This window comes from Brassica rapa, chromosome A02 (genome assembly GCF_000309985.2).
Source record: "Brassica rapa cultivar Chiifu-401-42 chromosome A02, CAAS_Brap_v3.01, whole genome shotgun sequence".
NCBI lineage: Eukaryota > Viridiplantae > Streptophyta > Magnoliopsida > Brassicales > Brassicaceae > Brassica > Brassica rapa.
In genome coordinates, this window is record NC_024796.2 from 26,418,923 (window position 1) to 26,445,549 (window position 26,627).

At 37.4% G+C, this 26,627-nt stretch overlaps 1 protein-coding gene and 1 long non-coding RNA gene across 4 annotated transcripts; both read right to left on the reverse strand.

Moving 5' to 3' along the window:
- Window positions 1-82: 82 nt before the first annotated feature.
- LOC103854231 (SAGA-associated factor 29 homolog A-like) lies at window positions 83-16,521 on the reverse strand. 3 transcript variants are annotated; one of them, XM_033285924.1, is made up of 10 exons: window positions 15,467-16,521; window positions 9,375-10,911; window positions 9,021-9,114; window positions 8,854-8,921; window positions 8,601-8,719; window positions 8,436-8,521; window positions 869-922; window positions 631-784; window positions 515-528; window positions 83-422 (listed from the first exon to the last, which is right to left on the reverse strand). In XM_033285924.1, exons 2-10 carry the CDS (start codon window positions 9,493-9,495, stop codon window positions 320-322), a joined length of 813 nt encoding a protein of 270 aa, XP_033141815.1. In that variant the 5' UTR covers window positions 9,496-10,911; window positions 15,467-16,521; the 3' UTR covers window positions 83-319. The 3 variants fall into 3 exon arrangements, 2 of the variants coding, with proteins under 2 accessions (XP_033141815.1, XP_009129411.1); XM_009131163.3 differs by lacking the exon at window positions 15,467-16,521 and having other exon boundaries at window positions 9,375-9,597; window positions 9,703-9,786; XR_004455703.1 differs by lacking the exons at window positions 83-422; window positions 8,436-8,521; window positions 8,601-8,719; ... (2 more) ...; window positions 9,375-10,911; window positions 15,467-16,521 and adding exons at window positions 1,969-2,024; window positions 2,340-6,828; window positions 7,392-7,447; window positions 7,763-8,386 and having other exon boundaries at window positions 514-528; window positions 869-1,402.
- A 4,906-nt stretch (window positions 16,522-21,427) lies between these two features.
- Window positions 21,428-23,022, reverse strand: LOC103854229. Its single transcript, XR_630484.3, has 2 exons — window positions 22,723-23,022; window positions 21,428-22,595 (listed from the first exon to the last, which is right to left on the reverse strand). It is a non-coding gene; the product is annotated as an uncharacterized LOC103854229 (long non-coding RNA).
- Between the last annotated feature and the right edge of the window lie 3,605 nt (window positions 23,023-26,627).

The following is a 26,627-nucleotide window of genomic DNA, read 5'->3' on the forward strand; positions in this document are numbered from 1 at the left end:
TAAAGATAATTTGTTTTTTTTTTTTTGTTAACAACTCTTCATTGAAATATCAGTTTTTCTTCAGCCTCTTAAATTTAACACAAACAAACAAAAAATAGTTGCATTTGTGTTCAACATTGTGGCTCAACAACATGATATAAATACCCATATATATATACACATTCATACATTAGATTAAACTAGTGTAGCTTTTCCTCAAACTGAACCGAAAATAAACTTACCTTTTCATCCTTCAAAGTGATCTCCTCTTTTAACTCTTGGTTTTGCCTCAAACAACACAAACGTGAAGAGTCTTATTTCAATGCACCCAATCTGAACATCACTGGCGATGGCCTTCTGGTAAAGCAACCACTTTGTGGAAAGGCACTGTTCTTTGAGGTAATGCTCCGTTTTCTTCATCGTCATCAAACTCCAGCAAGTACCTAATGTGATCATAACTCTTATTATATATCTTAAACCAAAAATGCTTAATTAGTTTTATGATGGATATGAACAGAACAGTAGAGGAGCTTACTCGTCAGACTTCCTCTGTACCAGATGATGCAACATGCAGGTTTTGAGTATTATTCAGAGATTAGTTTGTGGAAGCGAGATTGAAAATGGTGTGGAAGCAAAAGACAAAAAACTAACCTTTCGTGGTGTACTTACTACAGTCGCTTTGTAAAGAGCTGTGGTTCCTGGATATACAGCTAATACATGTTTCCCTGGTAGAAACTCTTGTGTTGTCGAAGGATCATTCCTTTTTGGAAACGGTAAAATGCATGACATTGGTAGTTTATACGTCCTGCAAAGATATAACAAGAGAATGTTACTAAAATGTCACTGTAAATGTTTCTTTACGTTATTATTCATAATGAGACTTAGTTACCTCTGGCCACCTCCTTCTTCATCATCTCCTGATTCTTCATCAAGTACTTCAACTCTGTGACATAAAAGTTTGAGCCTTCTAAAAATCCATATGTATGGTTCTCTCTTAGATAATTTTCTCTGTAATGTAAAGCTCTAGTTTTTCATTTCAGACTCAAACAAGCAACTTTCAACTTTGGTTGTAAACTGTAATTTTTTTTTGTTGAATTAATTTAACATTCTTTAAAAAAAAAAGAAGAAGAAAAAAACATATACATAATTGCACAATTTACCGGTTTCATCCAAGAATATTTGACTATGTAGGTGCGACACCCGTCACCTCCTATCTGGAGGACAGCGTGTCACCACCGACGCGTCATCATACAACAATGTGACATCCGTCTCCTTCTCACTAAGGACGACGGGCCACCAACAATATCCCATAATATAAAAGCCCATAAACCCAATAACGCTCACCCAAAACCCAAATAAAAATCTGTAGGAAAAGTCCAGTAGCACCAAGTCCGTCCAAATATCACATACTTATTTGTCTCACCTGAAAAAGGGGAAGAGTGAGGGGGGTGAGCGATAGGTGAATCGCCCAATGAGGTATGGGGGATGCTACCCCGAAGTCCATGGACCCGGACATAGCACTCCGAATAAATATAAATTAATTCTAATGCATGTCAAACACGGTACCTAAAGTACCCAAGCAACAAACAATGGTCCTAGCGAGGTGCACACTCGCCGCCCACTAACAGGCCAAAAACATAACACAACTCGAGATAGTGCTCGGACACCGCCCGTGGACGATTTATCGACACTTCCAGGCTACAGCTCAACCGGTCGACTAAAGTTGGCCATAACCTCATACAATCCGGCATACAGAAGTCCGTCTCTGTATCCGTCTCCACACAAAAACAATCCTAGCTAAGATTTTACATTTAAGTGAAACAATCAATGTTGAATCCTCTAGCCCCCTAGTTCCGGTTTATGCAAAGAACCTAATAACTAAACAAGCAATGACAGACTCGATTTCAAGCAGACGGAACACATTAGAAATAAGTTATATTTATTCGAGGTCCTAAGCCGTGTAAGAGGAGTTCGGGAATAGACCCTCACCTTAGCAATAGAAAAATAGTGTTTATGAACTCCAGCTGCTCAAATAGACTCCATATCTGAAATCAGATCGAAATTCTGAGTCAGACGCCTTTCGAACGGTTAAAAACGGGACTGGTCAAGGTTTGCGAAAAAGTCAACTCGCTGGTCAAAGGTCAATCCGGTCAACTCTTGACCAGAAATCGATTTGACATAACCGGCCGGTTTACTTTAACCGAACGAAATTAATTTAAACCGGTCAAACCAGTCAACCAACCGGTTTACCGAGTCAACCGACTTGACTCGCTGAGCTGACTCGGCCGAGTTGACCGAGTCACCGGCGAGTCACCGGTGTCGGTCACCGGCCGCGACGGCGGAGGGCGGCGGCGTCTTACCGGAAAGTTTGTCGGCGGCGACGGCGGAGGCGATTCCCGGCGGCGGCGGAGCTGCGGCGGAGGCGACTTCTGGCAGCGGCGGAGATGCGGCGGAGGACGGTGGCGGAAGACGGCGGAGGCGATATCCGGCGGCGGCGCGTGGAAGAAACGCGCGCAGTCGGCGTAACTTTTGGAGGCGCGTACGGCTTCGTCTGAACTCCGATTTCGGCGTGGTCGGTGTCTACGGCTTCGTCTCGACGAGAGGAACACGATGATGGTCTTGCATGCGAGAGATTCTCAACGGTTATGGAGATATAGCTGATTTACTGAACGGACGAAAACAAAGCTTAAGAGGCGGCGGTTTCCGGCGATTCTAAGCTGCGGTTGATGGTGATGACGAGCTTGGCGATGTGCTGGCGTGTGGTGGTTCCGGCGATCTCTGGTGGCAACATGCATTGGTTTTTATCTTTCTTTCTCTCACTCTCTCTCTCTCTCTCTCTCTCATTTCTTCTTCTCTCTAACTTCTGAGTTTTATTTTCTTGTTGCAAAAGGAGAAATCAATGTAGAGGTAGGTATTTATAGGCAAATAATTGTCTTACAGGTAAATGCATATGACTTAGCTGGCTAACAAACTCCAAAACCGGGATCGGGTCGTTACAATTCTCCCCCACTACAAAGAATTCGTCCCCGAATTCGAGTCGTCCGTTAATTCCCCAACATCATTGAAACGAACTTGAATAATCAATATGCTCGCTTTCTCAGGTCTCATCTCACTCTCAACATACTCTGACAAACACAGTCGATTTTCTCTAAACTGCTTTCGCTTGATGATCTGAATTCTACACTAGCTGACAAGGCGAGTACAATCTTCTTGCGGTGATTTGGCGTCTGCTGCAAAATAATTCTGGTCTTTTTTCAACTTTTCTCAATGCTGACACATGAACCACGTTGTAAAAAAATCTGATACACTGCTAATAAAACAGCTGCAAGCAACTGCTCTAATCCGCTCCTTCGAAGGATACAATCCCATGTACCTTGGTTCCTTTAGCTTCTGAGTCTTAGATCCCTCCTGAAATGTCCTTATTTTCAGGTATACTAAATAACCTATATGTAACTCCAAATCTTTATGGCGCTTAGCTGCATAAATTATCTGACGTTATGTGCTTCCCAAAGCCAATTTTTGAGCATATCTATTTGCTCTACCGTCTCTTGAACCATTAGTAATTTTAACTCATGTCGCTCCCCCACTTTGGTCCAACAAAGTGGTATACGATAAAGCCTACCATAAACAGCCTCGTACTGTCCATCTCAATGCTTGAATGATAATTGTCGATATAGGTAAACTCTATTAGAGGTCGATGCTTTCTGAACTTCCATCCCATTGGAAGACGCAATCCCTGAATATATCCTTTAAGTTCTGAGTAGTCCTCTGACCATTTGTATGTTGATAATAAGTTGTATTCTTGTGAACGCTTGTCCCAAACGCCTTCTGAATGAATCCAAAATGTAGAGGTGAACTTTGAATCCCAATCCGATACAATGTTGACAAGAGCTTCATGCAACCTCAAAATCATGTTGATGAAAATCTGCACCAACTGATCAGCTCTCTCTGCCTTCTAAATTATTTAGGAGATGGATTCACTCGGTAAGTCTATCCATGACTACCCATATGGCATCCTTTCCACATACGGTGATTTAAAAATCCAGTAACGATATTCATAATCACCATGTCTCATTCCACTTTGTCAAAAGCATGCTCAACAATAACCTGAACCGTATATAATCCTCATGGAAAACCAGCTGACTTACATATCCTTGCGACGCAATGTGGCTACAATCTTTTCATAATAGGTCAATGATAGTAACGCTTAATATCTTTGAACTCCTTATTATTTCCGATGGGTAGAGTAACATAAGTGATGTGTTTGCTGTAAGATCCCTTTTCTTAACAGCTTATCGTCCAACACACAAACTCGGTTTCGATATAGGTACGTCCTGCTCAAAGCTGTATGATCTCCAATATTCTCAATCTCGATCTATTCAACGAAAACCATAACGCTAACCTGCGCATGGTGTATCTTCCATAGCAAAACTGCATGCTCCAATCCTCAAGGCAATATGTCTTTCCCTTGACAATACGACACACAATTTGAGACTAGCAACTGTCCCAGTAAACTCCTGACCTTCCTTTGTTCCAAATACGTCGCTCATATGCCTACCCAAGACATTTGTCACCTGGTTGTCCTTACCAGATGGCATGCGATATCCAAACTGCAGCCTGCTACAAACTCATTCCGACTGCACTGCCAAATTGTAATTTTTAATGTGTAGATAAATGTCAGACTCTAATGATCCCATAGAATCTGGACTTCCTTCTCGTACAATTACGATCTCCAAAACTATAACGTAATTACCACTACAACCTCTCTGGCGTGATGCATATGAATGACTTAATCTTCTTACCTCAATTTAAATCCAAGCCAGTATCTGACACATCAGAGTAAGCCTCAGCCTCTGCAGAACCAAAATTAGTGTCTTCATTAGTTGTGCTTCTATTCAGTGAACTCCTCAAACAAAAATCTATCCAACCACACTTAACGTCTTTACATGTAGACTGTATCTTCAACATTACTATAACGGTGAAACCCTTGATGAACTTCTAGTAGTACACTGTTAACCCAAAAAGAACGGTAGATCTCTGTAGTGTTCTTAAGTTTCGACCTTCCCGGAACGGTATTAATCTTCTTTGGATCAATCAAAATTTTGCTTCCAAAACCATGTTACCCAAAAATTCAACATTCCTCTGCCAGAAGCTACAATTCCTCAACGTAGCGAACAACTGATGCTCTCCAAGCTTATCCAACGCAATCCGCGAAATGCTTATAAATCTCCTTTCTACTCCAAAATAACCAGGATGTCGTTGATGAATACAATCGCACACCTATCCAAATGTTCACGAAAACGTCATTCATATCTTCATGAATGCAACGGTGCCTTTGTCGACCCAAATGGTATCACTATGAACTCATAATATCCATAACAGAAATCTGCATTCCGTACATACTCCTCAGCTATAGCAAACTGATGGTATCCTGATGCCAAGACAAACTTCGAGAACGATGAACCTCCATTAATCTCATATAACTACTCATCAATACGATGGTTACCATGTTCAAGTCTATGTAGTCGATACAAAAATCTGAAACTCCCACCTTTCTTCTTTACAACAACAATGATGCTCTCCATGGTGATGTAAGCAATCTGATAAATCCCTTATCAAAGAGTTCCTCCAATTGCTTTCTCAACTCGGTCATCCCTGCTCGTGATAGATGATAAGAAACTCGTGAAACCATTGATGTTTGCTCCAAACAATTCGCAAGAGCGTCTCATGTGTCTTGTAGTGACCGTTCCAAAGGTCACAAATATATCCTCATACTCTGCAATAACCGGAAGATCCTGCAGCTCATGCTGTCCATCATCCTTAACCATCGAAATGGTTGCCGAAAATTTCTTTGTTCTTATATTCCATAACTCCTCAGTATGTAGCATGCATGCAATAAAAATTTCATCTGCTCCAGCAATATAAACTCGTGCCTTCAGGCAATCCAACACTACTCGATGTCGTGACAACCAATCCATCCCAAAAAAAACAATAACATCATAAAACTCTGCTCCATCTCTCTGAGGGGCTCCAGATAACTCGACTCCACCAAGCATAACTGGTGCGACACCATGAATATAAATAGCTCCCAATGTCATATGTCAGCTATCCGAACCGGCACATCCCAATTCAAAAGCGATCTCCACGAGTTCACAAGACAAATATACCTCCAAAATAGATAATATACTCGTACACATGCCAACCAATGGCTCATACCTCACATCACATAATCTCCAGTAACAAAACTCGTGGAACGATTGCTTGAAGTGGGCTGGTGGCAGAAACGTCACATATCCACTCCTGGATAACCTCGAAATCATGACCGAAGAAACTGATAACTCTTGAGAAAACTGAAGAACTTAAACATCGCCCAACTGCTGAACATCTGGCGAGAACCCTGTTAGTCGAAGGACGAATGACGATGATTTTACTCATCGTCATAGAAAGAGACATTTGAGTTAGTAATTAATGGACAGAATGGTGCTAAAAGAATTTCGAAATATATTAATAAATATTTTTTTTAAAAAAAACAAAAAGAACGTTGAAAACCGATGAAAACCGAATCCCCTGACCGCCATCCCGGACGGAACCGGGATGGAACCCCGCTCTGATACCAAAATTGCGACACCCGTCACCTCCTATCTGGAGGACAGCGTGTCACCACCGACGCGTCATCATACAACAATGTGACATCCGTCTCCTTCTCACTAAGGACGACGGGCCACCAACAATATCCCATAATATAAAAGCCCATAAACCCAATAACGCTCACCCAAGCCCAAATAAAATCCGAAAGAAAAGTCCAGTAGCACCAAGTCCGTCCAAATATCACATACTTATTTGTCTCACCTGAAAAAGGGGAAGAGTGAGGGGGGTGAGCGATAGGTGAATCGCCCAATGAGGTATGGGGGATGCTACCCCGAAGTCCATGGACCCGGACATAGCACTCCGAATAAATATAAATTAATTCTAATGCATGTCAAACACGGTACCTAAAGTACCCAAGCAACAAACAATGGTCCTAGCGAGGTGCACACTCGCCGCCCACTAACAGGCCAAAAACAAACACAACTCGAGATAGTGCTCGGACACCGCCCGTGGACGATTTATCGACACTTCCAGGCTACAGCTCAACCGGTCGACTAAGTTGGCCATAACCTCATACAATCCGGCATACAGAAGTCCGTCTCTGTATCCGTCTCCACACAAAAACAATCCTAGCTAAGATTTTACATTAAGTGAAACAATCAATGTTGAATCCTCTAGCCCCCTAGTTCCGGTTTATGCAAAGAACCTAATAACTAAACAAGCAATGACAGACTCGATTTCAAGCAGACGGAACACATTAGAAATAAGTTATATTTATTCGAGGTCCTAAGCCGTGTAAGAGGAGTTCGGGAATAGACCCTCACCTTAGCAATAGAAAAATAGTGTTTATGAACTCCAGCTGCTCAAATAGACTCCATATCTGAAATCAGATCGAAATTCTGAGTCAGACGCCTTTCGAACGGTTAAAAACGGGACTGGTCAAGGTTTGCGAAAAAGTCAACTCGCTGGTCAAAGGTCAATCCGGTCAACTCTTGACCAGAAATCGATTTGACATAACCGGCCGGTTTACTTTAACCGAACGAAATTAATTTAAACCGGTCAAACCAGTCAACCAACCGGTTTACCGAGTCAACCGACTTGACTCGCTGAGCTGACTCGGCCGAGTTGACCGAGTCACCGGCGAGTCACCGGTGTCGGTCACCGGCCGCGACGGCGGAGGGCGGCGGCGTCTTACCGGAAAGTTTGTCGGCGGCGACGGCGGAGGCGATTCCCGGCGGCGGCGGAGCTGCGGCGGAGGCGACTTCTGGCAGCGGCGGAGATGCGGCGGAGGACGGTGGCGGAAGACGGCGGAGGCGATATCCGGCGGCGGCGCGTGGAAGAAACGCGCGCAGTCGGCGTAACTTTTGGAGGCGCGTACGGCTTCGTCTGAACTCCGATTGCGGCGTGGTCGGTGTCTACGGCTTCGTCTCGACGAGAGGAACACGATGATGGTCTTGCATGCGAGAGATTCTCAACGGTTATGGAGATATAGCTGATTTACTGAACGGACGAAAACAAAGCTTAAGAGGCGGCGGTTTCCGGCGATTCTAAGCTGCGGTTGATGGTGATGACGAGCTTGGCGATGTGCTGGCGTGTGGTGGTTCCGGCGATCTCTGGTGGCAACATGCATTGGTTTTTATCTTTCTTTCTCTCACTCTCTCTCTCTCTCTCTCTCTCATTTCTTCTTCTCTCTAACTTCTGAGTTTTATTTTCTTGTTGCAAAAGGAGAAATCAATGTAGAGGTAGGTATTTATAGGCAAATAATTGTCTTACAGGTAAATGCATATGACTTAGCTGGCTAACAAACTCCAAAACCGGGGATCGGGTCGTTACAGTAGGATTCTCTTATTACAAGGGTAGAAACTTACTCTTTTGTTTCTCTATCGAAGTGAATTACTTTCACCACAAGCCATTCATCCTGCTCAGCATCATCTGCTGTCATTCTTGCAGCAACCTACATATAACACATGTCATAATTATGATTATTATTTTCCTCTATTTTGAATCAACTCAACTCAAAGAAGTAGCCGTACCTGTTCACCCTTTAGACTGGCATATGCCTTCATTTGGTTTCTAATGGAAGGAGGAACTCTTGTTACATCTGATCCAGCTTTCATTCTCTTCCTCTTCAGACCGTTGCCTTCTGCCACTTCTGTGATATCATTACAAGCATTGTAAAATCTTAATCCATCTTATATGTATATCAGAATATCATTGCAGAAGTTTGAGGCTCAAAAGCGTGTCGAGACAAGACGCCAAAAGAGTAAAAACACGACAAGACTATACCTAGTTTTCCGCGTTGTTGCCCTGATGGAAGCAGGGAATCCAGTTGAGCAAGTCGAATGTTTGAAACACTGTGTTAATCACAAAAACTGTGATTAGTGTTCTAAACCCAAATTAAGATTATTATTTTTTTTTCAGTTCCCAACTCATTTAAGAAAGGTGTGGCTTACGTGACTTCACTTTCAGAGAGCTCTTTGGCTTGAATGAACAAATTTTTAAGCTGTGACAAAGAAGTATCACCAGGCTTCTCAACTACCTCAGGCGCTGTGTTGCAACACAATCTCAAAAGTGTTACATTTACTGATGATAAAGTCACATTTAACTCCAAGTCTTGAATAAGTGTTATTTCAGATTTCATTAGTTTGTTTCCATAAAGAATAATCTTTTGACGGAATTATAAAAACATTACTAAGAAAACTTGTGTTAATTACTTGAACAAGATATAAACACAAACTAATCATTACATTACTAATCGGACCAGTCCCAGATCATCACAAATTTAGGAAGTTATGTTTGAAGCTTACAAGATCGAAGCTTCTTATGTATCTTATTGACCTCGACAAGAACTTCTTCTTGTTCTTTACGTAAGCGATCAAGTTCCTTCGTGTTCTCCAGTATTCCTGTTATGTCCGGCGTTGACGACATGGCCTGCTCAGGCTTCTTCAACGACACGAGCCCCCGAGAAAAAAATAAACCCGCACCAGAAAATCAAGCAAATTAGAATTCGAATCGGCAAGTTTCAATTTCCTGCTCCAAAGTCCCAAACAAAAATAGTTATTATGTTTGAATGTTAGAAACATAGGAAGGAAGAACACGTCTCTGAAACTAAAAACTAAAAAGAAAGACTTTGACTTTAACATGGGTTTGAGCCGTTCAATAAGCGGGCTGATGAAATTATTCGAGCCCGATAATAACAGTCGTCGTCTTAAAAAATTGCAAGCTTCGGCTTCTAGGGTTCATGATGTTTTCAATGTCAGTGTTTGGTGAAACTCCAGATTATGTTATCTATAGAAGATATGATCCCACATTCTTTATGGGTGTGTCATGTGTGTGTCAAGTACACAATTTTTTGGTATAACAATAAGCTGAGGAAGAAGACTTGAGAAGGATCAAAAGAAAACGGTCTATTTAAGAAACACTGGTATCAACTTCTAAAACTTTTCTTTTCTTTTATTTATATAATAATAATGGGATATAATTTGAACTTTTCATTGACACCTAAAAGTAAAACAAACAGAGTCGATAGGCAGAGGAAAGAAAGAATAACAGAATTGAGGGTTTTTCAAAGATCCTCTTCTTCCTCTCTCATTCTTCTCCTGGTTTGTTCACAAATTTAAAATTTATTGGCTTTTCTTTTTTTAATGGGGTTGAAGTATATTCACGGCTCTGCTAAGAAATGATCAGAGTTGGTGTTATATTGAATATTTTTTTGACTTTCACGTTTCAAATCTCAAATTACATCTTAAGGGTTTGATGTCATCTGCTAAATAAAAAATTACTAAAAAAACATTTAAGAATCTACGACCAATTAAGTTTGTCCTCTTCTCTTTTATGAAGGTCTTGAAGATATACATGGATCAACATTCCATTGTTATGAATGTTGATGCATTCTGTTATGTATACATAAAGTTCTTACAGATGACTTCTCTTTTGTTTATAAAAAAAAGATAAAAAATTGAATCTCTTGCATTTGATTTCAGACAAGAACATATATATATATCTTGATTGTTCTTTTATCATTGTTCTTTCTTTATATCTTGATTGTTGCAACAGATTCCTTGAAAAGCTTTTTTTCAGCTATTAGCTGGTGTATGCAGTAGAAACTCTCCAAAAAAGAAAGACAGAGGTGGTTGCGTTTCTTCACAGAGAAAACTCAGTAACAAGATTCATCAGAAGAAGCATAAACATGGTGGTAGACCTGGAAAATGCCGGGCCAAAATCTCAGCTACGATGCCCGATAAATGATTATAATGAAGGAAATCTCGGATCCAGATCAGTGTCTTCTGTGTGCTCAGGCCGAGGAGACAACACAACATTTGTTCTTCGATTGCACTTACAGTACTCAGTGTTAAGTAAATAAGATTATACTAAAGGATCTCTTTGTAAATACTTATAAGTATTAGTAGCCCTACTGTATTCTTGTATAAATACTTTTCACATACTGAATAATATACTCATTCAGCCAAACCTATATGGTATCAGAGCTTGATTAAAACCTAACCAAAGAGCCGCCTCTTCTATTTTTGAATTTTTCTTTTCACGACCCTCTCCCACCATGTCTGGAGTCAACTCGCCGGCCTCCTCAACTGAAACCATTGCTGTCTCAGCCACCAAATCGATTCTCAACATCAATATGACCAATGTGACCAAGCTTACCGGATCCAATTTTCTGATGTGGAGTAGACAGGTTCATGCTCTTCTTGATGGCTATGATCTCGCCGGCCACATTGAAGAATCTGTTGTTGTGCCTCCTGCAACGATAACCACTGATGATGGCATCGCACCCAACCCGGACTACACTCTCTGGAAGCGACAGGATCGCTTGATATACAGCGCGTTGCTCGGAGCCATAACCACAACGATTCAACCCATCCTGTCCACTGCGTCGACTGCGTCGGAGATATGGCAAACTCTCACGATGACCTACGCAAAACCAAGCAGGGCGCATATGAAGCAGATCCGCCAACAAATTCAGAACTGGAAGAAAGGAAGTAAGCCCATCAATGAATACTTTCAGGGACTTACCACACGGTTTGATGAACTCGCCTTGCTTGGCAAGGCATTGGATCATGAAGATCAAATTGAGTTTATTCTCGATGGTCTTCCTGAAGAGTACAAGACCATTGCTGATCAGATCGATGGCCGTGAAAATCCTCCTACCTTACCTGAGATTCACGAGAAGCTTCTTAATCAAGAGGCTAAACTCCAGAGCACCACTCTTCCGGCTTCACCAACACCTGTTACAGCCAACTTCACCAATCACCGAGGTGCTCAAAACCAAAACCGTGGCAACTACAACAACAACAACTCGCGTCGTGGTGGCTATCGCGGACAACAAACCTGGCAGCAACAACAAATGATTATCTCACCCCAGCAGAGCAGCTCACGACCCAATGGCGGTTATCAGGGAAAGTGTCAAATCTGCAGCGTCTTTGGCCACAGTGCGCGACGGTGTCCTCAACTTCATGGTGGTGCCTCCAACTCGCAGAACAACCTCTCTTGGCAACCTCGAGCTAATGCGGCACAAGCACACGCTGCACTCTACAACCCAAACGCTTGGCTCTTGGATAGTGGTGCGACACACCACCTTACTTCAGACTTGAACAACCTTGCTCTGCATCAACCATACGCTGGAGGTGATGAAGTTGCAATCGCCGATGGTACAGGTTTGAAAATCACTCACATTGGTTCTGCCTCTCTTCCTGCAGCTTCTAAAACACTTAAGCTTCAAGATATCTTATGTGTTCCGAGTGTAAACAAGAACCTGATATCAGTTTATCGTCTCTGCAATGCTAATCAAGTTTCTGTGGAATTCTTTCCTGCCTCTTTTCAGGTGAAGGATCTCAGCACGGGGGTCCAGTTGCTTCAAGGTCGCACGAAGGATGACTTGTATGAGTGGCCAGTGTCCCTAACCCAGCCTAAAGCATCCTATGTCTCCTATCCCGATACCAAAACCAGTTTTGCTCAATGGCACCAGAGACTTGGCCACCCATCCTCCTCTATTTTAAAAGCTGTTGTTTCCCATTTTTCTCTTCCATGTTTCAAAAACTCTACTTTTGTTTCTCCTTGCAACGATTGTTTGCTTAATAAAACTCAGCAACTACCTTTTCATCAAAGTACAATTGTCTCAACCCATCCTCTTGAATACATCTTTACAGATGTTTGGCAATCTCCTATCTTATCTCCTCAAAACTATCGCTACTACCTTGTCCTAGTTGATCACTTCACTAGGTACACCTGGCTGTTTCCTCTCACTAAAAAGTCTGATGTTAAGACCATCTTTGAAACCTTCAAACCCATTGCAGAAACAAAGTTCAAACACAAAATCTCCACCCTATATTCTGACAATGGCGGCGAGTTCCTCTCTCTACGTCCATTCCTTGCTCAACACGGCATCTCCCACCTTACTACCCCACCCCATACTCCACAACACAATGGCCTCTCCGAACGCAAACATCGCCATATTGTTGAGACAGGTCTCTCTCTCCTCTCAGCCGCAAAGATGCCCCTTACATACTGGCCTTTTGCTTTCGCCACAGCTATCTTTTTGATCAACCGTCTTCCCACACCCGTCCTCTCCAATATCTCCCCTTTTCAAAAACTTTTCAACACACTCCCAAACTATCAAAAGCTCCGCACTTTCGGCTGTCTTTGCTTCCCTTGGCTCCGTCCATACGCCCCAAATAAACTCCAAGACCGATCCTTACCATGTATCTTTGTTGGTTACTCTCTCACTCAGAGTGCTTATCAATGCCTTGAGCCCATTTCTGGTCGCCTATACATCTCTCGCCATGTTCGTTTCAATGAAACTGAATATCCTTACCCAACCATGACCAAACCAGCTACAAAAGACCATTCTGAACAGTCTGTAACTCCTCTGTCCCCACCCGTAACCTTTATCCCATACACTCCGCCACTCGTACAAACTCCGGCTGCGACTATGAACACTGAACCCACGGGCTGCGATCCTACGCCACCAACTCCTGCGCCATCACCTCCTGCTGCATCACCGGCTCCATCATCACCGGTTCCATCATCACCCTCCCCGACGGAAGCAACTTCTGCTCCGCTTACTGCTCCTCTGCCAGCACCTATCGCAGAACCTGCTGCAGTTCCGCAACCGGTCCAACCCCGACACTCTATGACTACACGCTCACGGAATAACATCACTAAACCAGTTGCTCGCTACAATCTTACTGCGAGTCTCCAAGAAGATCCACATTGGATTCCCTCGACTTGGCAACAAGCTATGAAACACAAGCACTGGCGTGATGCAATGTCTAGAGAATTTACCTCCACTAATGAAAACTACACATGGGATCTTGTTGCAGCCTCAGAAAAGATGAATGTGGTTGGTTGTCGTTGGGTGTTCACAATTAAGTACAACTCAGATGGTACTATTGAACGGTATAAAGCGCGCATTGTAGCCAAGGGTTATCATCAGCAGCAAGGAGTTGATTATGAGGAGACTTTCAGTCCAGTTATTAAGTCCACAACCATCAGAATTGTTCTCGGCTTGGCTATCAATAACGACTGGCCTGTCCGCCAAATAGACGTCAACACTGCGTTCTTGCAGGGTCACCTAAATGAAGAAGTCTTCATGTCGCAGCCACCTGGTTTTACGGATCAAGATCGCCCTACTCATGTCTGTCGTCTCCGAAAGGCTCTTTATGGTCTCAAACAGGCACCTCGTGCGTGGTACTCTCAACTCAAAACCTATCTCCTGCAGTCTGGCTTTATGAACTCCTTAGCTGATACGTCTCTCTTTATCTCCAAGAAGAACTCGCAATTTGTCTATGTGCTTGTCTATGTAGATGATATATTGGTCACAGGAAGTGACCCGCGAGCTGTGCAAGATGTTATCGCCTCTCTAGCTCATCGGTTCTCTATTAAAGATATGGGAAACTTGAGTTATTTCCTTGGTATTGAAACAATCAGAACCCCGCAAGGTCTTCACATGAAGCAACGGAAATATATTACTGATCTCCTGGTGAAAGCCAATATGTTGAACACTAAACCTGTTCCTACTCCTCTTGCTGCTCACCCCAAGCTCACACTGAATAGCGGTACGCCACTACCTGATCCAAAAGAGTATCGCAGTGTTGTAGGAAGCCTTCAGTACCTTGCTCTTACTCGTCCTGATGTGTCCTATGCTGTGAACAAGCTTTCACAATACATGCACTGTCCCACTACGGAGCATTGGCAAGCTGCTAAGCGTGTTCTCCGTTATCTCTCGGGCACCTTGAATTATGGGATATTTCTTCGTAAACAGTCTTCTCCGACGCTCCATGCTTTCTCGGACGCTGACTGGGCTGGAGACTCAGATGACTTTGTCTCCACTAATGCCTACATTATCTTCCTCGGCTCTCAACCCATTTCATGGTCGACGAAAAAGCAGAAAGGCGTTGCGCGCTCCTCGACAGAAGCAGAGTACCGTGCTGTCGCTAATACTGCTTCTGAACTTCGATGGATTGCTTCTTTGCTCACTGAGCTTGGCTTCCAGATCACGACAGTCCCAACAGTTTACTGTGACAACATTGGCGCAACCTATCTCTGTGCTAACCCAGTCTTCCATACCCGTATGAAGCACATCGCTCTTGACTACCACTTTGTTCGTGGTCAAATACAGAGTGGTCTTCTACGAGTAACTCATGTCTCGACGCACGATCAACTCGCAGATGGCCTCACCAAACCTCTACAAAGAACCCCTTTTCACTTGTCAAGGTCCAAGATTGGTGTAGCTATAGCACCACCATCTTGAGGGGGCATGTTAAGTAAATAAGATTATACTAAAGGATCTCTTTGTAAATACTTATAAGTATTAGTAGCCCTACTGTATTCTTGTATAAATACTTTTCACATACTGAATAATATACTCATTCAGCCAAACCTATACTCAGCACTCCAAGCTGCAATATATTTATCTGGAAAGAGAGGAATGCTATACTTCATAACCATACTTCTCGACGGCCAGTGCTCTAATTGAAGACATCTCTCGACAGCTTAGAGAAAAACTTGACATTCTCTCTCCATGGCAACTGGCACGTTCTGCTCCTGTTTCCTTTCTTACCACTTGGATTTTTTTTATTATAGAGCCTCAGTTTATTCATGATTGAAGCTAGGAAGCTATTTTTGTACGCAGATCCTTAGGAACTGAGAATTTGTGCTGTAATCATGTATGGATGTTGGTTGAAATGAATAATGTAGTTAAAAAAAACAAAAAAAACAAAAAACAAGGACACTACTTTGCTTTGGTACATTGATTTCACAGGAAGCATAATGGGAAGCCGAGACAGAAATCATTCTTCCAACGCCACAGGAGACATCTCAGTGACGACTCAAAGCGAGGAAAGAAAACGATGCAGCTTCAACGCTTACTTATATAATCAGCCTACTGGATCTGCAACCTATATTAGACAAACTGAGCTTTCTCTGACCGCATGATTATTTAGACTTCTCTGACGTATCACTGTTCTCTGGCGTGCATCACAAGAAATCAGAAGAAGCTATGGTGAGTCCATTAGGCTTTAACGAAGGCTGAGACGAAGCCAACACTATCAACATCCGATAGAGTGTTTATGTAGTACAGAATAAATTTTTTAGGATATTTAAACGATCGGATAAAGGTACTAACATGCAATATAACTGTTTAATATAAAATTATAGAAAACAACATAATCTCCATTAGTATACTTTAATGTTTGCTCAAACTTTTGTAAAATAAAATAACACAAAGACCATTTAAAATACCACAACTTTATAAGATAGAGAACTATTATTTTTTGTTTGGACAATATAAACAAGTATTTTAAACAAGAAAATTATATCTTATTACATATAATTTTTCCTGACCAAAATTTTTTTAAAAGACAAAAAATCATTATCATACACATTTCTTTCAAGGGATTTTTGCAAAATTGACCTACAACTTAAAGTCAAACACAAAACTAACCTCCTTTTTTTTTGAAAATTGGTTTTGCCCTATTCACCCCACAAGTTCATATAATTTACGAAAATGCCATCAATTTTTTTTTTTTTTTTTTCGAAAATGACATTTTTACTCTCTCACCCTCATCATCTTCAAGTAATTACAAGATTGCCATTGTCATCAATACCACAACCACCATGAACAACCAATTTGAAGCTCTTAATGCTCCCAAAATCGATTTACCATTCTTCTTTTTCCATTCTTGTGAACTAAACACAACATATCTCCCACTTTCTCTCCACAATGAGCTAAAAAAACCCAAGATTTTGATTCTAAAATTTTTATGGTTCATAGAGTCATAGAAGCTAACGATTATGGGTGGGTGACTTCCGTTTGTGATTCTGTGTGCTTGGAGAAGCCTTATGTATGCTAAAGAACTTATCTCACCAATTTAAGGTATGACATCGAGTTTTTTTCCAGATCTGTTCGTCAGACGACTTACTTGGGAAGTCGTCTGGCTGTAGACGACTTACTTTTCAGTCGTCTGGCTGTAGACGACTTACCTGGAAGTCATCTGGTCAACGCAGAGGTTATTTTTGCAATTGACTTTGAAATCTGTAACCTGAGACGACTGAAAGTTAAGTCGTCTACTATTGTTTGGTTTCAAAAAAAATTCCAAAGAACCTAGACGACTTACATTTCAGTCGTCATAGGTTAGTTTTGTATTTGACTGGATAATTTCAGAAGTTTGACTTCCCCAGACGACTTACATTTCAGTCGTCTGGCGAAAATTAAAATAATAATATTTTTTTTAAAGTAAACGACTTACAATTAAGTAGTCATAGGTTAGTTTTGCAATTGAAAAAAAAACTTCAAGATTTAATTATACACAGACGACTTATAATTCAGTCGTCCACCAGACGACTTAATTGTAAGTCGTCCAGGATTTTTTTCCGAGATTCTGGTCAAACCTCGTAGATCCTGGACGACTTACATTTCAGTCGTCTCGTGGACGACTGAATTATAAGCCGCCTGTATATAATTAAATCTTGAAGTTTTTTTTTTCAATTGCAAAACTAACCTATGACGACTTAACTGTAAGTCGTCTACTTTTAAAAAAATATTATTATTTTAATTTTCACTAGACGACTGAAATGTAAGTCGTCCAAAAAGTCAAACTTCTGAAATAATCCAGTCAAATGCAAAACTAACCTCTGACGACTGAAATGTAAGTCGTCTAGCTTTTTCGGAGTTTTTTTTAACCAAACAATAGTAGACGACTTAACTTTCAGTCGTCCGAAATAACAGATTTCAAAGTCAATTGCAAAAATAACCTCTGCGTTGACCAGACGACATATAGTTTAGTCGTCTAGACAACTTAGATTGAAGTCGTCCGCGTCTTCTCCACTAGTTTTTAAGTCTTCTACGTTAGTTTTGGAATAACTTGTATTTTTAAGAGTGATAAGTAACTTCAAGATATGTAAAACTCATATTTACAAAATATGTTCTCTCCCTTAGTTTTACTAAATTTGACTAAGTTTTTCAATGCAAACTTCTAAAAAATATGATATGCTTTGACTAGTTACTATTGTTTGTTTCCATCTCTTACCAATATTCTTGTTTATTAAGATGAGAAAAAGGCCATTGGAGTTTATTATTGCATATGAGAGATCCAAAGATAAGAAAAAGGCTAATGAAGTCTATTATTTCATTGATTTGTAAATGTGTAAACACATTGTTAGCACATTTAATACATCTTGGAAAACATTATTACTGATTTTACAAAAAATTCACAACTAAAAGAGTATACATGCAATTCATAAAACAGACCACAAACAAAACTATTATAGATCATTCATCTACAAAGACAAGCTTGGATTCCACTTGAGTAGACAAGACCAGACAACTTTTAAGAAGTCCAGACGACTTCTAAGAAGTCCAGACGACTTCCAGGAAGTTCAGACGACTTTGCCAGAAGACTTTTAGGAAGTTCAGACGACTTCCAGACGACTTTACAGGAAGTCCAGACGACTTCCAGACGACTTCCAGACGACTTCCAGACGACTAACAAGTAAGTCGTCCCAGAAGTCTTCCAGATCTGAAAAACCTGCATATTAAATCCAGATCTGAAAAACCTGCATATTCAAAAACGTTCAAATGGCTTAAAAACAGAAAAAATGAGTGGAAGATTAGATAAATCTACCTTTACAGAACACACAAAAATACATATCTAAAAATAATATATCTACCTTTAAATTAGTGGAAGATGAGTACCAAATAATTAAAAACCTGCAAAAAAAAAATAGATTAGTAACAAAGACATGAGACAAAATTGAAAAATTCATATAAAGTTTGGTGTTTTCAAGTCAAAGAGATTAGAGTGGGTTTGGAGAGTTTTAGTTTGGGAAAAAAGTAAGAACTTTATACAACAAGAAGTTACCAAATGAAGAAAAATCAGACATAAGAACTTACCAAAACGCTTAGAAAAATCCAGACGACTTCCTAGAAGTCCAGACGACTTCCTGGAAGTCCAGACGACTTCCTGGAAGTCCAGACGACTTCCTGGAAGTCCAGACGACTTCCTGGAAGTCCAGACGACTTTGTCAGAAGACTTCCAAGAAGTCCAGACGACTTCCAGACGACTTCCAGACGACTAACAGGTAAGTCGTCCCAGAAGTCTTCCAGATCTGAAAAACCTGCACATCAAATCCAGATCTGAAAAACCTGCATATTCAAAAACGTTCAAATGACTTAAAAATAGAGAAAATGAGTGGAAGATTAGATAAATCTACATTTATAGAACACACAAAAATACATATCTAAAATTAATAGATCTACCTCTAAATTAGTGGAAGATGAGTACCATTTGATTAAAAACCTGCAAAAGAGATAGATTAGTAAGAAATACATGAGACAAAACTGAAAAATTCATATAAAGTTTGGTGTTTTCAAGTCAAAGAGATTAGAGAGAGGTTGGAGAGTTTTAGAATGATGAACATTACATTTTTGTTGCAGCCATTTGAGAGGAGGAGAGATAATGTGTAAATTTTTCTTTATATAGGGAGACAAAAAATCCAATTAGATTAAATATTTTTGACTCAGACGACTTCCTGGACGACTTACATTTCAGTCGTCTGGTGAAGAAATTAAAACAGACGACTTACATGTAAGTCGTCCAGAAGAGTTTAATATTTTTAGCGGGAAATTAAATATTTTTAGCGGGAAACTAAAATAGAAGACTTTCCAGACGACTTACTTGTAAGTCGTCTGGACGACTGAATTATACGTCGTCAGGGTAAATTATTCAACAGACGACTGAAATATAAGTCGTCCACACCCTAAACATAACCCCTAAACTTAATTATCTAATTAAACACTTCATAAAACCAAATCAAACTTGAAAAGTGTTTACTATACACATAAATAAACACATATAGGTGAAAACTAATTTTTGAAAAAAACATTTTAGTTTTCCAAAATCTAACCCTAACAATACATACAATACTACAACATATGTTTGCCAAACTCCTAAACCAAAATATTTCATGATTCACTACTTCCACTCATCTATCTTCAAAACAAATCAATTTTATCATATCTTAATTTATATCAGTTAAAACTGTTTATAATTACTTGATTTTTATTTTTTACGCATCAAAATATTTTTTTACAAGATTTATAAATTATTTTTAAAATAAACTGGTACCAGACGACTTACACTTCAGTCGTCCAGACGACTTCCAACATCTCAGACGACTCAGACGATTTACTAGGGCTATATTCGTAAAAATGGCTTTTGTTTTTTTGTTTGGTCACAAGGGGCTGAGCTGTAATTTTACTAGGCTTTTAGGTTAGTTTTGCATTTGATTCAAGTTTGGGTATATGTTTGGAATTAAAATCAAGTTGTGGGTTAGTTTTGGCAAAAACCCCTTCTTTCAAATGAAATCTTAAAACACAAACCACAAAATTATACAAAAATAATAATTTAGATCACAAGTAAAGTATATCCACCCGTATGGCGGACCGATCCTAGTTTACATATATATTAGGAAAGAATTTATGTTTACCATTTTGATGATACCACTTTTCATCTTTATTACAACTAAAAAACATTTTGATAAATACATTCTTCATTAATGAGTAAATGACCTAAGTCCCCTTTAAGTAAACCAGATCTTATGGAGAAAGGGAAAGAGATAAGGTTTGGGGTTCTCACGACAAATCATTCTACTTTCTCGGCGAAGAGATTGACGGTGACGGTGACTCTCACGACGGCGACATTCACGACGACGACGAGAAAAAGGTCTTCTCTCTCACGAGTGAAGACGTCTTCTGGAAAGAGTATCCAGTGACGACGAATCCAAGATCATTTCTCTCATGCGACAATAACAATCACACTACACGATTTAAAATTTCATCTCAAAAATGTCATCTTCTTTTCACGATTCTCCTCTTCACGATTCTATAAGTAAGTTCCTAAATTTGTGCATCTTTTTGTTTGTTTCAAGTCATTTGTTGAATTTGTTATTTCTGTTATAAGAAAATAGAAGAAGGTTGGTTGAGTATTGTCATGTCCTTAGTTAGATCTAAGAGAGAGAGCATCGATAGTGAACATTGAGTTTTTTGAAAAATTATAAGTCTTTATAAATGTAGGTTTCAAGTAATTATAAGATGCGTGAACTCAAAAAGTATTGTTTTGTATTGCAGTTGGATAGTAACGAGTTTTTCACAACCTCGAGATTGTCTCGGAGGGTTTATAAACATGTTTTTATATAATACAAATATTTAAAATAAATGATTTAAACTAACCTTTTTTTTGTAGTGGGAATTATCATTGATTTTCTCTTCAGACCGTATTTGGCAATTTATATTTTCAGTTGGGTTAGATTGTATCTCAAGAGCTTGTTTTGACTTTCTTAATGCGATATATCAGATCAATGGTTATGTTATCGTCTTTTTTTTTAACGCTGATTTATTACGATCTTACAATTATGATATAGGAAAGATTACATAGACAATTCTACAACCGACAATACTACATGCCTTATGAAGACCTACGCCTAACTGCATCACCTGAGCTGTCCTATGAAGATCCACGCCTGACCAGATTTATTTGCATCATGTTGAAGATCCATTGCAAGTCTTTCCTCTGTAGTCTGCATAATTGTTTAATAAACCGCTTTCTCCGGGACTTGAAACCTGGATTTCATGTAATCTGCAATAAATTACATAGTCTAAGATTCGAACCCCAGTCCTGGGTGTAGAAGCTTTTAAACCTTAACCAATAAGCTACGGTGCTTCCACATGTAGACGAAATTTTGATAAAAAAAATGTAGACGAAATTTTTTTGAATGAAATGATCTTTAGGCGTTTGGCAGATCACCCTAATAAATTTTCTTATATTAAACAATGGATGTGCCACATTATACCATTTAATGGAAAAAACCGAGAATGCAAAATATAAATAAAACCAGTTCTCTATAATTATTTTAGGCGTCAGGCTCTCCTGAACCGTAGTGATTTTATTATAAACCACCCAGATAAATATAATATGATAATAATAAATAATAAATAATTTATTATTTATAAATTGTTAAAAAGTTATATATTTTCGTAAATGATTTTAGTGTTTTAGTTAATTATTTGATTTATCATATATTTTGAAATAAAATTATTAAAAAGCAGGATTCAATGTTTTTCATAAATCTTATGAAAATAAATAATATGAAAATTATTAATTGTAAATCATGATATTCAATCTATTATTCTATATATATTTAGCATATTGTTATAATTGGTAAACGTCTAGGCTAGCTAATTAATAATTGAGACATCCAATTAATCATTTTAGGCGCTAGGCGTTGAGTTATTGACCGCTTTGCGTCTAACGCTTTCTTGAACACTGGACAAAACTGATCAGTTATCAAAAGTTTATTTGAATTGATTATAAAATTGAAATAACCAATAATACGTATCTTTATTAAATCATCAAATACGGAAAATATGTATAATTAATATTGCCTTCATAATTTTTTATCGTCCGTATCCGAACCTGAATACAATCAGTCTTTTGCCTTCTTCACATCGATCTCCTTTTCTGCTCATTACACACAACAACAAAAACCACCAAAATATAAATAAATGTTAGGAAAATTTGTATATGTTGAATGAATATAAATATAAATATAAATTATATTAAATTTATGATTATTGCCAAAACTTACTAGGATCTTGAGCCGAAACCCATCGAAAATTAACACGATCAATTTCGTATTGTCTCCCACATGACTTACCACATTTACCGAAACATCCTAATTTATCATGTACTGGACCAAGGATGCATATGTTAAGACAAAGAGTGAAACATTTTTGAAAATCTTTGTTTATATCTTCCGATTCAACTATAAGGTTTCCGATCATCAACATGGTGACCATAAACACAATCTTTGTTTTCATCTCCATTGTTTTTAGATTTCAATATTTTTTCTCAGAAAGAGGGGGGGGGGGGGGGGGGGGGGGGGGGGGGAGGGAGGGGGAGGAAATATATCTTTTGAAAATATTATTTAGTACTTTTATAATGGACCTAAATTTAAGTCATATGTTATACTATCTAGTCTACTTTATTAAATCTGAAAAATTTAATGCACCTAACATTTAGTCATATCTTATATTATATATTCTTTTATTAAAACAGGAACATTTTAATGGTCTTAACATTTAGTCATAAGTCATATGATATTGTACCAAATATCATCAATAATTAATAAGATCACTACATATCCAATGATACTATTATATATCTTTCCAAACAGTACAACAATTTAATTTGTGTTTAAACAATATAAAACATTGAATCCTACTTTTTAATAATGTTTCTTAATTTTCTTTCAAATTATATGATAAATCAAATAATTGACTAAAACTCTCAAATCATTTACAAAAATTTTTATGCCGTCTAATTAATAATTTAGACATTTAATTAATTTAGGCGAGGGGCATTGAGTAAAAATAATTTAAATTAATATTAACTCAGATCAAAAATAAAGATTTTTTATATTTTTCAAGTAGAAAATTATATTCATTTAAAGTTAAATAAGATTTAATTTTAAATTAATAGTGTATATAAATAAATTATTAGAGTAAATAAATTGACATCTAATTTTTTTATACGAGTTTATCAAAATTGAATTTAACAATTAATCAAATACTTTATAAATTTTCTTAATCATAAATGGGAATTAATTGAAAAACAAAATTAAGTAATATTTTATGTTTTATATTTAATATAAATATAAATAGTATATTTATATATATTTTAAATATTTAAAAATTAAGACAATTTAATTTTGTAAATAAAATCTTGTTTTAAAAATATTCTCGCACTTTAAAAAGTGCAATCAGAATCTAGTTATCTTATTAAAAATTGAATATCATATGAAAATAATATTACCTTTCACGTTATATTACGAAAAATACAACTAATTTTAAATAATATTAGATTGCATTTGTATAACTTCTAATTTTTTTAGATAAATTTAAAAACTAAGTTTATAAAAGAGGTGAATTTAAAATAACGTTCAAAAACCCAATCCAAAAAATTTAAGGGCAGGCAGTCTCGCATGCAGTGCAAGAAAACAACCGTCATTTGTTGTTCATATGGATGGAGAGTTATTTATTTGGATTGCAGAGTCTATATGAGTATGTTTATTTTGCTGACAAAAAAAAAGAAAAGTAAAACCCAAGATAAAAACGCAGACGAAAAGAAGAAACTCAATCAAGATGAAATCCCTCTAAAACCTAAAGGGTGAAAATTTCGGTTTAAATATGAGTTCGGTTTGGGTTAATTTTGGTTTGGTTTATTTGATACTAAAAACAATTATACCAAGGTCAACAGAAATTAGTTTAGTTTAGTTTATGTTTGGTTTTAGTTTGGTTTGTGTTTGGTTCGGTTTAGTTTATGTTCAGTTTGGTTTAATTTGGTTTAATTTATTTTTGTTCAGTTTTACGAGATAAATTAGGATGTTTCCAGTACGAGTAATGAGAATGGTATCGGGTATGTTAAGCTTATGGGTTGTTAGTACGAGTAATGAAAAAAAGTTACACACCAAAACATCCTAATTTATCTCGTACTTGACTAATGATACATATGTTAAGACAAAGAATGAAACATTTTTGAAAATCTTTGTTTATATCTTCCGATTCAACTATAAGGTTTCCGATCATCAACATTGTGATCATAAATACAATCTTTCTTTTCATCTACATTGTTTTTAGATTTCAAATTTTTTTCTCAGAAAGAGGGGAGGAAATATATCTTTTGAAAATATTATTTAGCTTATTATTTAGTACTTTTATAATGGACCTAAATTTAAGTCATATGTTATATTATCTAGTCTACTTTATTAAATCGGAAACATTTAATGCACCTAATATTTAGTCATATCTTATATTATATATTCTTTTATTAAAACAGAAACATTTTAATGGTCTTAACATTTAGTCATAAGTCATATGATATTGTACAAAATGTCATCAATAATTAATAAGATCACTAGATATCCAATGATACTATTAGATATCTTTCCAAACAGTACAACAATTAAATTTGTGTTTAAACAATACAAAACATTGAATCCTACTTTTTAATAGTGTTTCTTAATTTTCTTTCAAAATATATGATAAATCAAATAAACGACTAAAACTCTCAAATAATTTACAAAAATGTATATGTCTTCTAATTAATAATTTAAACATTTAATTATTTTAGGCGCAGGGCATTGAGTAAAAATAATTTAAATTAATATTAACTCAATCAAAAATGTAGATTTTTTATATTTCGCAAATAGAAAATTATATCCATTTAAAGTTAAAAAAGCTTTCATATTAAATTAATAGTGTATATAAATAAATTATTAGAGTAAATAAATAGACATCTATTTTTTTTTAATAAGAATTTATCAAAATTGAAATTAACAATTAATCAAATACATTATAAAATTTTTTAATGATAAAGGGGAATTAATTGAAAAACAAAATTAAGTAATGTTTTATATAAGTTTTATATTTAATATAAATAGAAACAGTTTTATATATATTTCAAATATTAAAAAATTAAAAAAAAATGTTTTAAAAATATTCTCGCACTTTTTAAATCAGAATCTAGTTATCTTATTAAAATTGAATATCATATGAAAATAATATTACCTTTCATGTTATATTACAAAAAGTACAACTGATTTTAAATAATATTAGATTGCATTTGTATAACTTCTAAATATTTTTAGATAAATTTAACAAACTAAGTTTATAAAAGAGGCGAATTTAAAATAACGTGCAAAAATCCAATCCAAAGAATTCAAAGGCGGACAGTCTCGCACGCAATGCAAGAAAGCAACTGTCATTTGTTGTCCATATGGATGGAGAGTTATCTATTTCGATTGTAGAGTCTATATGAGGTTGTTTATTTTGCTGACAAAAAAATAAAAGTAAAATCCAAGATAAAAGCGCAGACGATAAGTAAAGAAGAAACTTAATCATGATGAATTTCCTCTAAAACCTAAAAGGTGGAAATTTTGGTTTAAATATCAGTTCGGTTTGGGTTCATTTTGGTTTGGTTTATTTGATACTAAAAAAATTATACCAAAGTCAACAGAAATTAGTTTGGTTTAGTTTATGTTTGGTTTTAGTTTGGTTTGTGTTTGGTTCGGTTTAGTTTATGTTCAATTTGGTTTAATTTGGTTTTGTTTGCGTTTGTTCAGTTTAATCGAGTTGATTTTTTAGTTTTGTTTGACTAGGTCGGTTTGGTTTGGCTGAGTCGGTTTAATTTGGTTATATACGGGAATTGTTGCCGACCCCTTTTAAAACCTGATCAATGAAAATTGTAAGCATAAAAAATTATCAGAATTTTATAAAGATATGAAAAAGGCACAATGAAACACTAAACTAAACATGATCAAAGCTGAAAATATCATAGCAAAAGGAAATCCTAACAAGTAATATGATGTGGTGTAGGTTCAAAAGGTGACAAAACTTAACGTGTAAAACATGACTAGATTTTTCACCCGCACATCCGTGCGGATAGATTTTCTATTTGTAAATATATAACAGATACCATCGCAAAACTTACAAA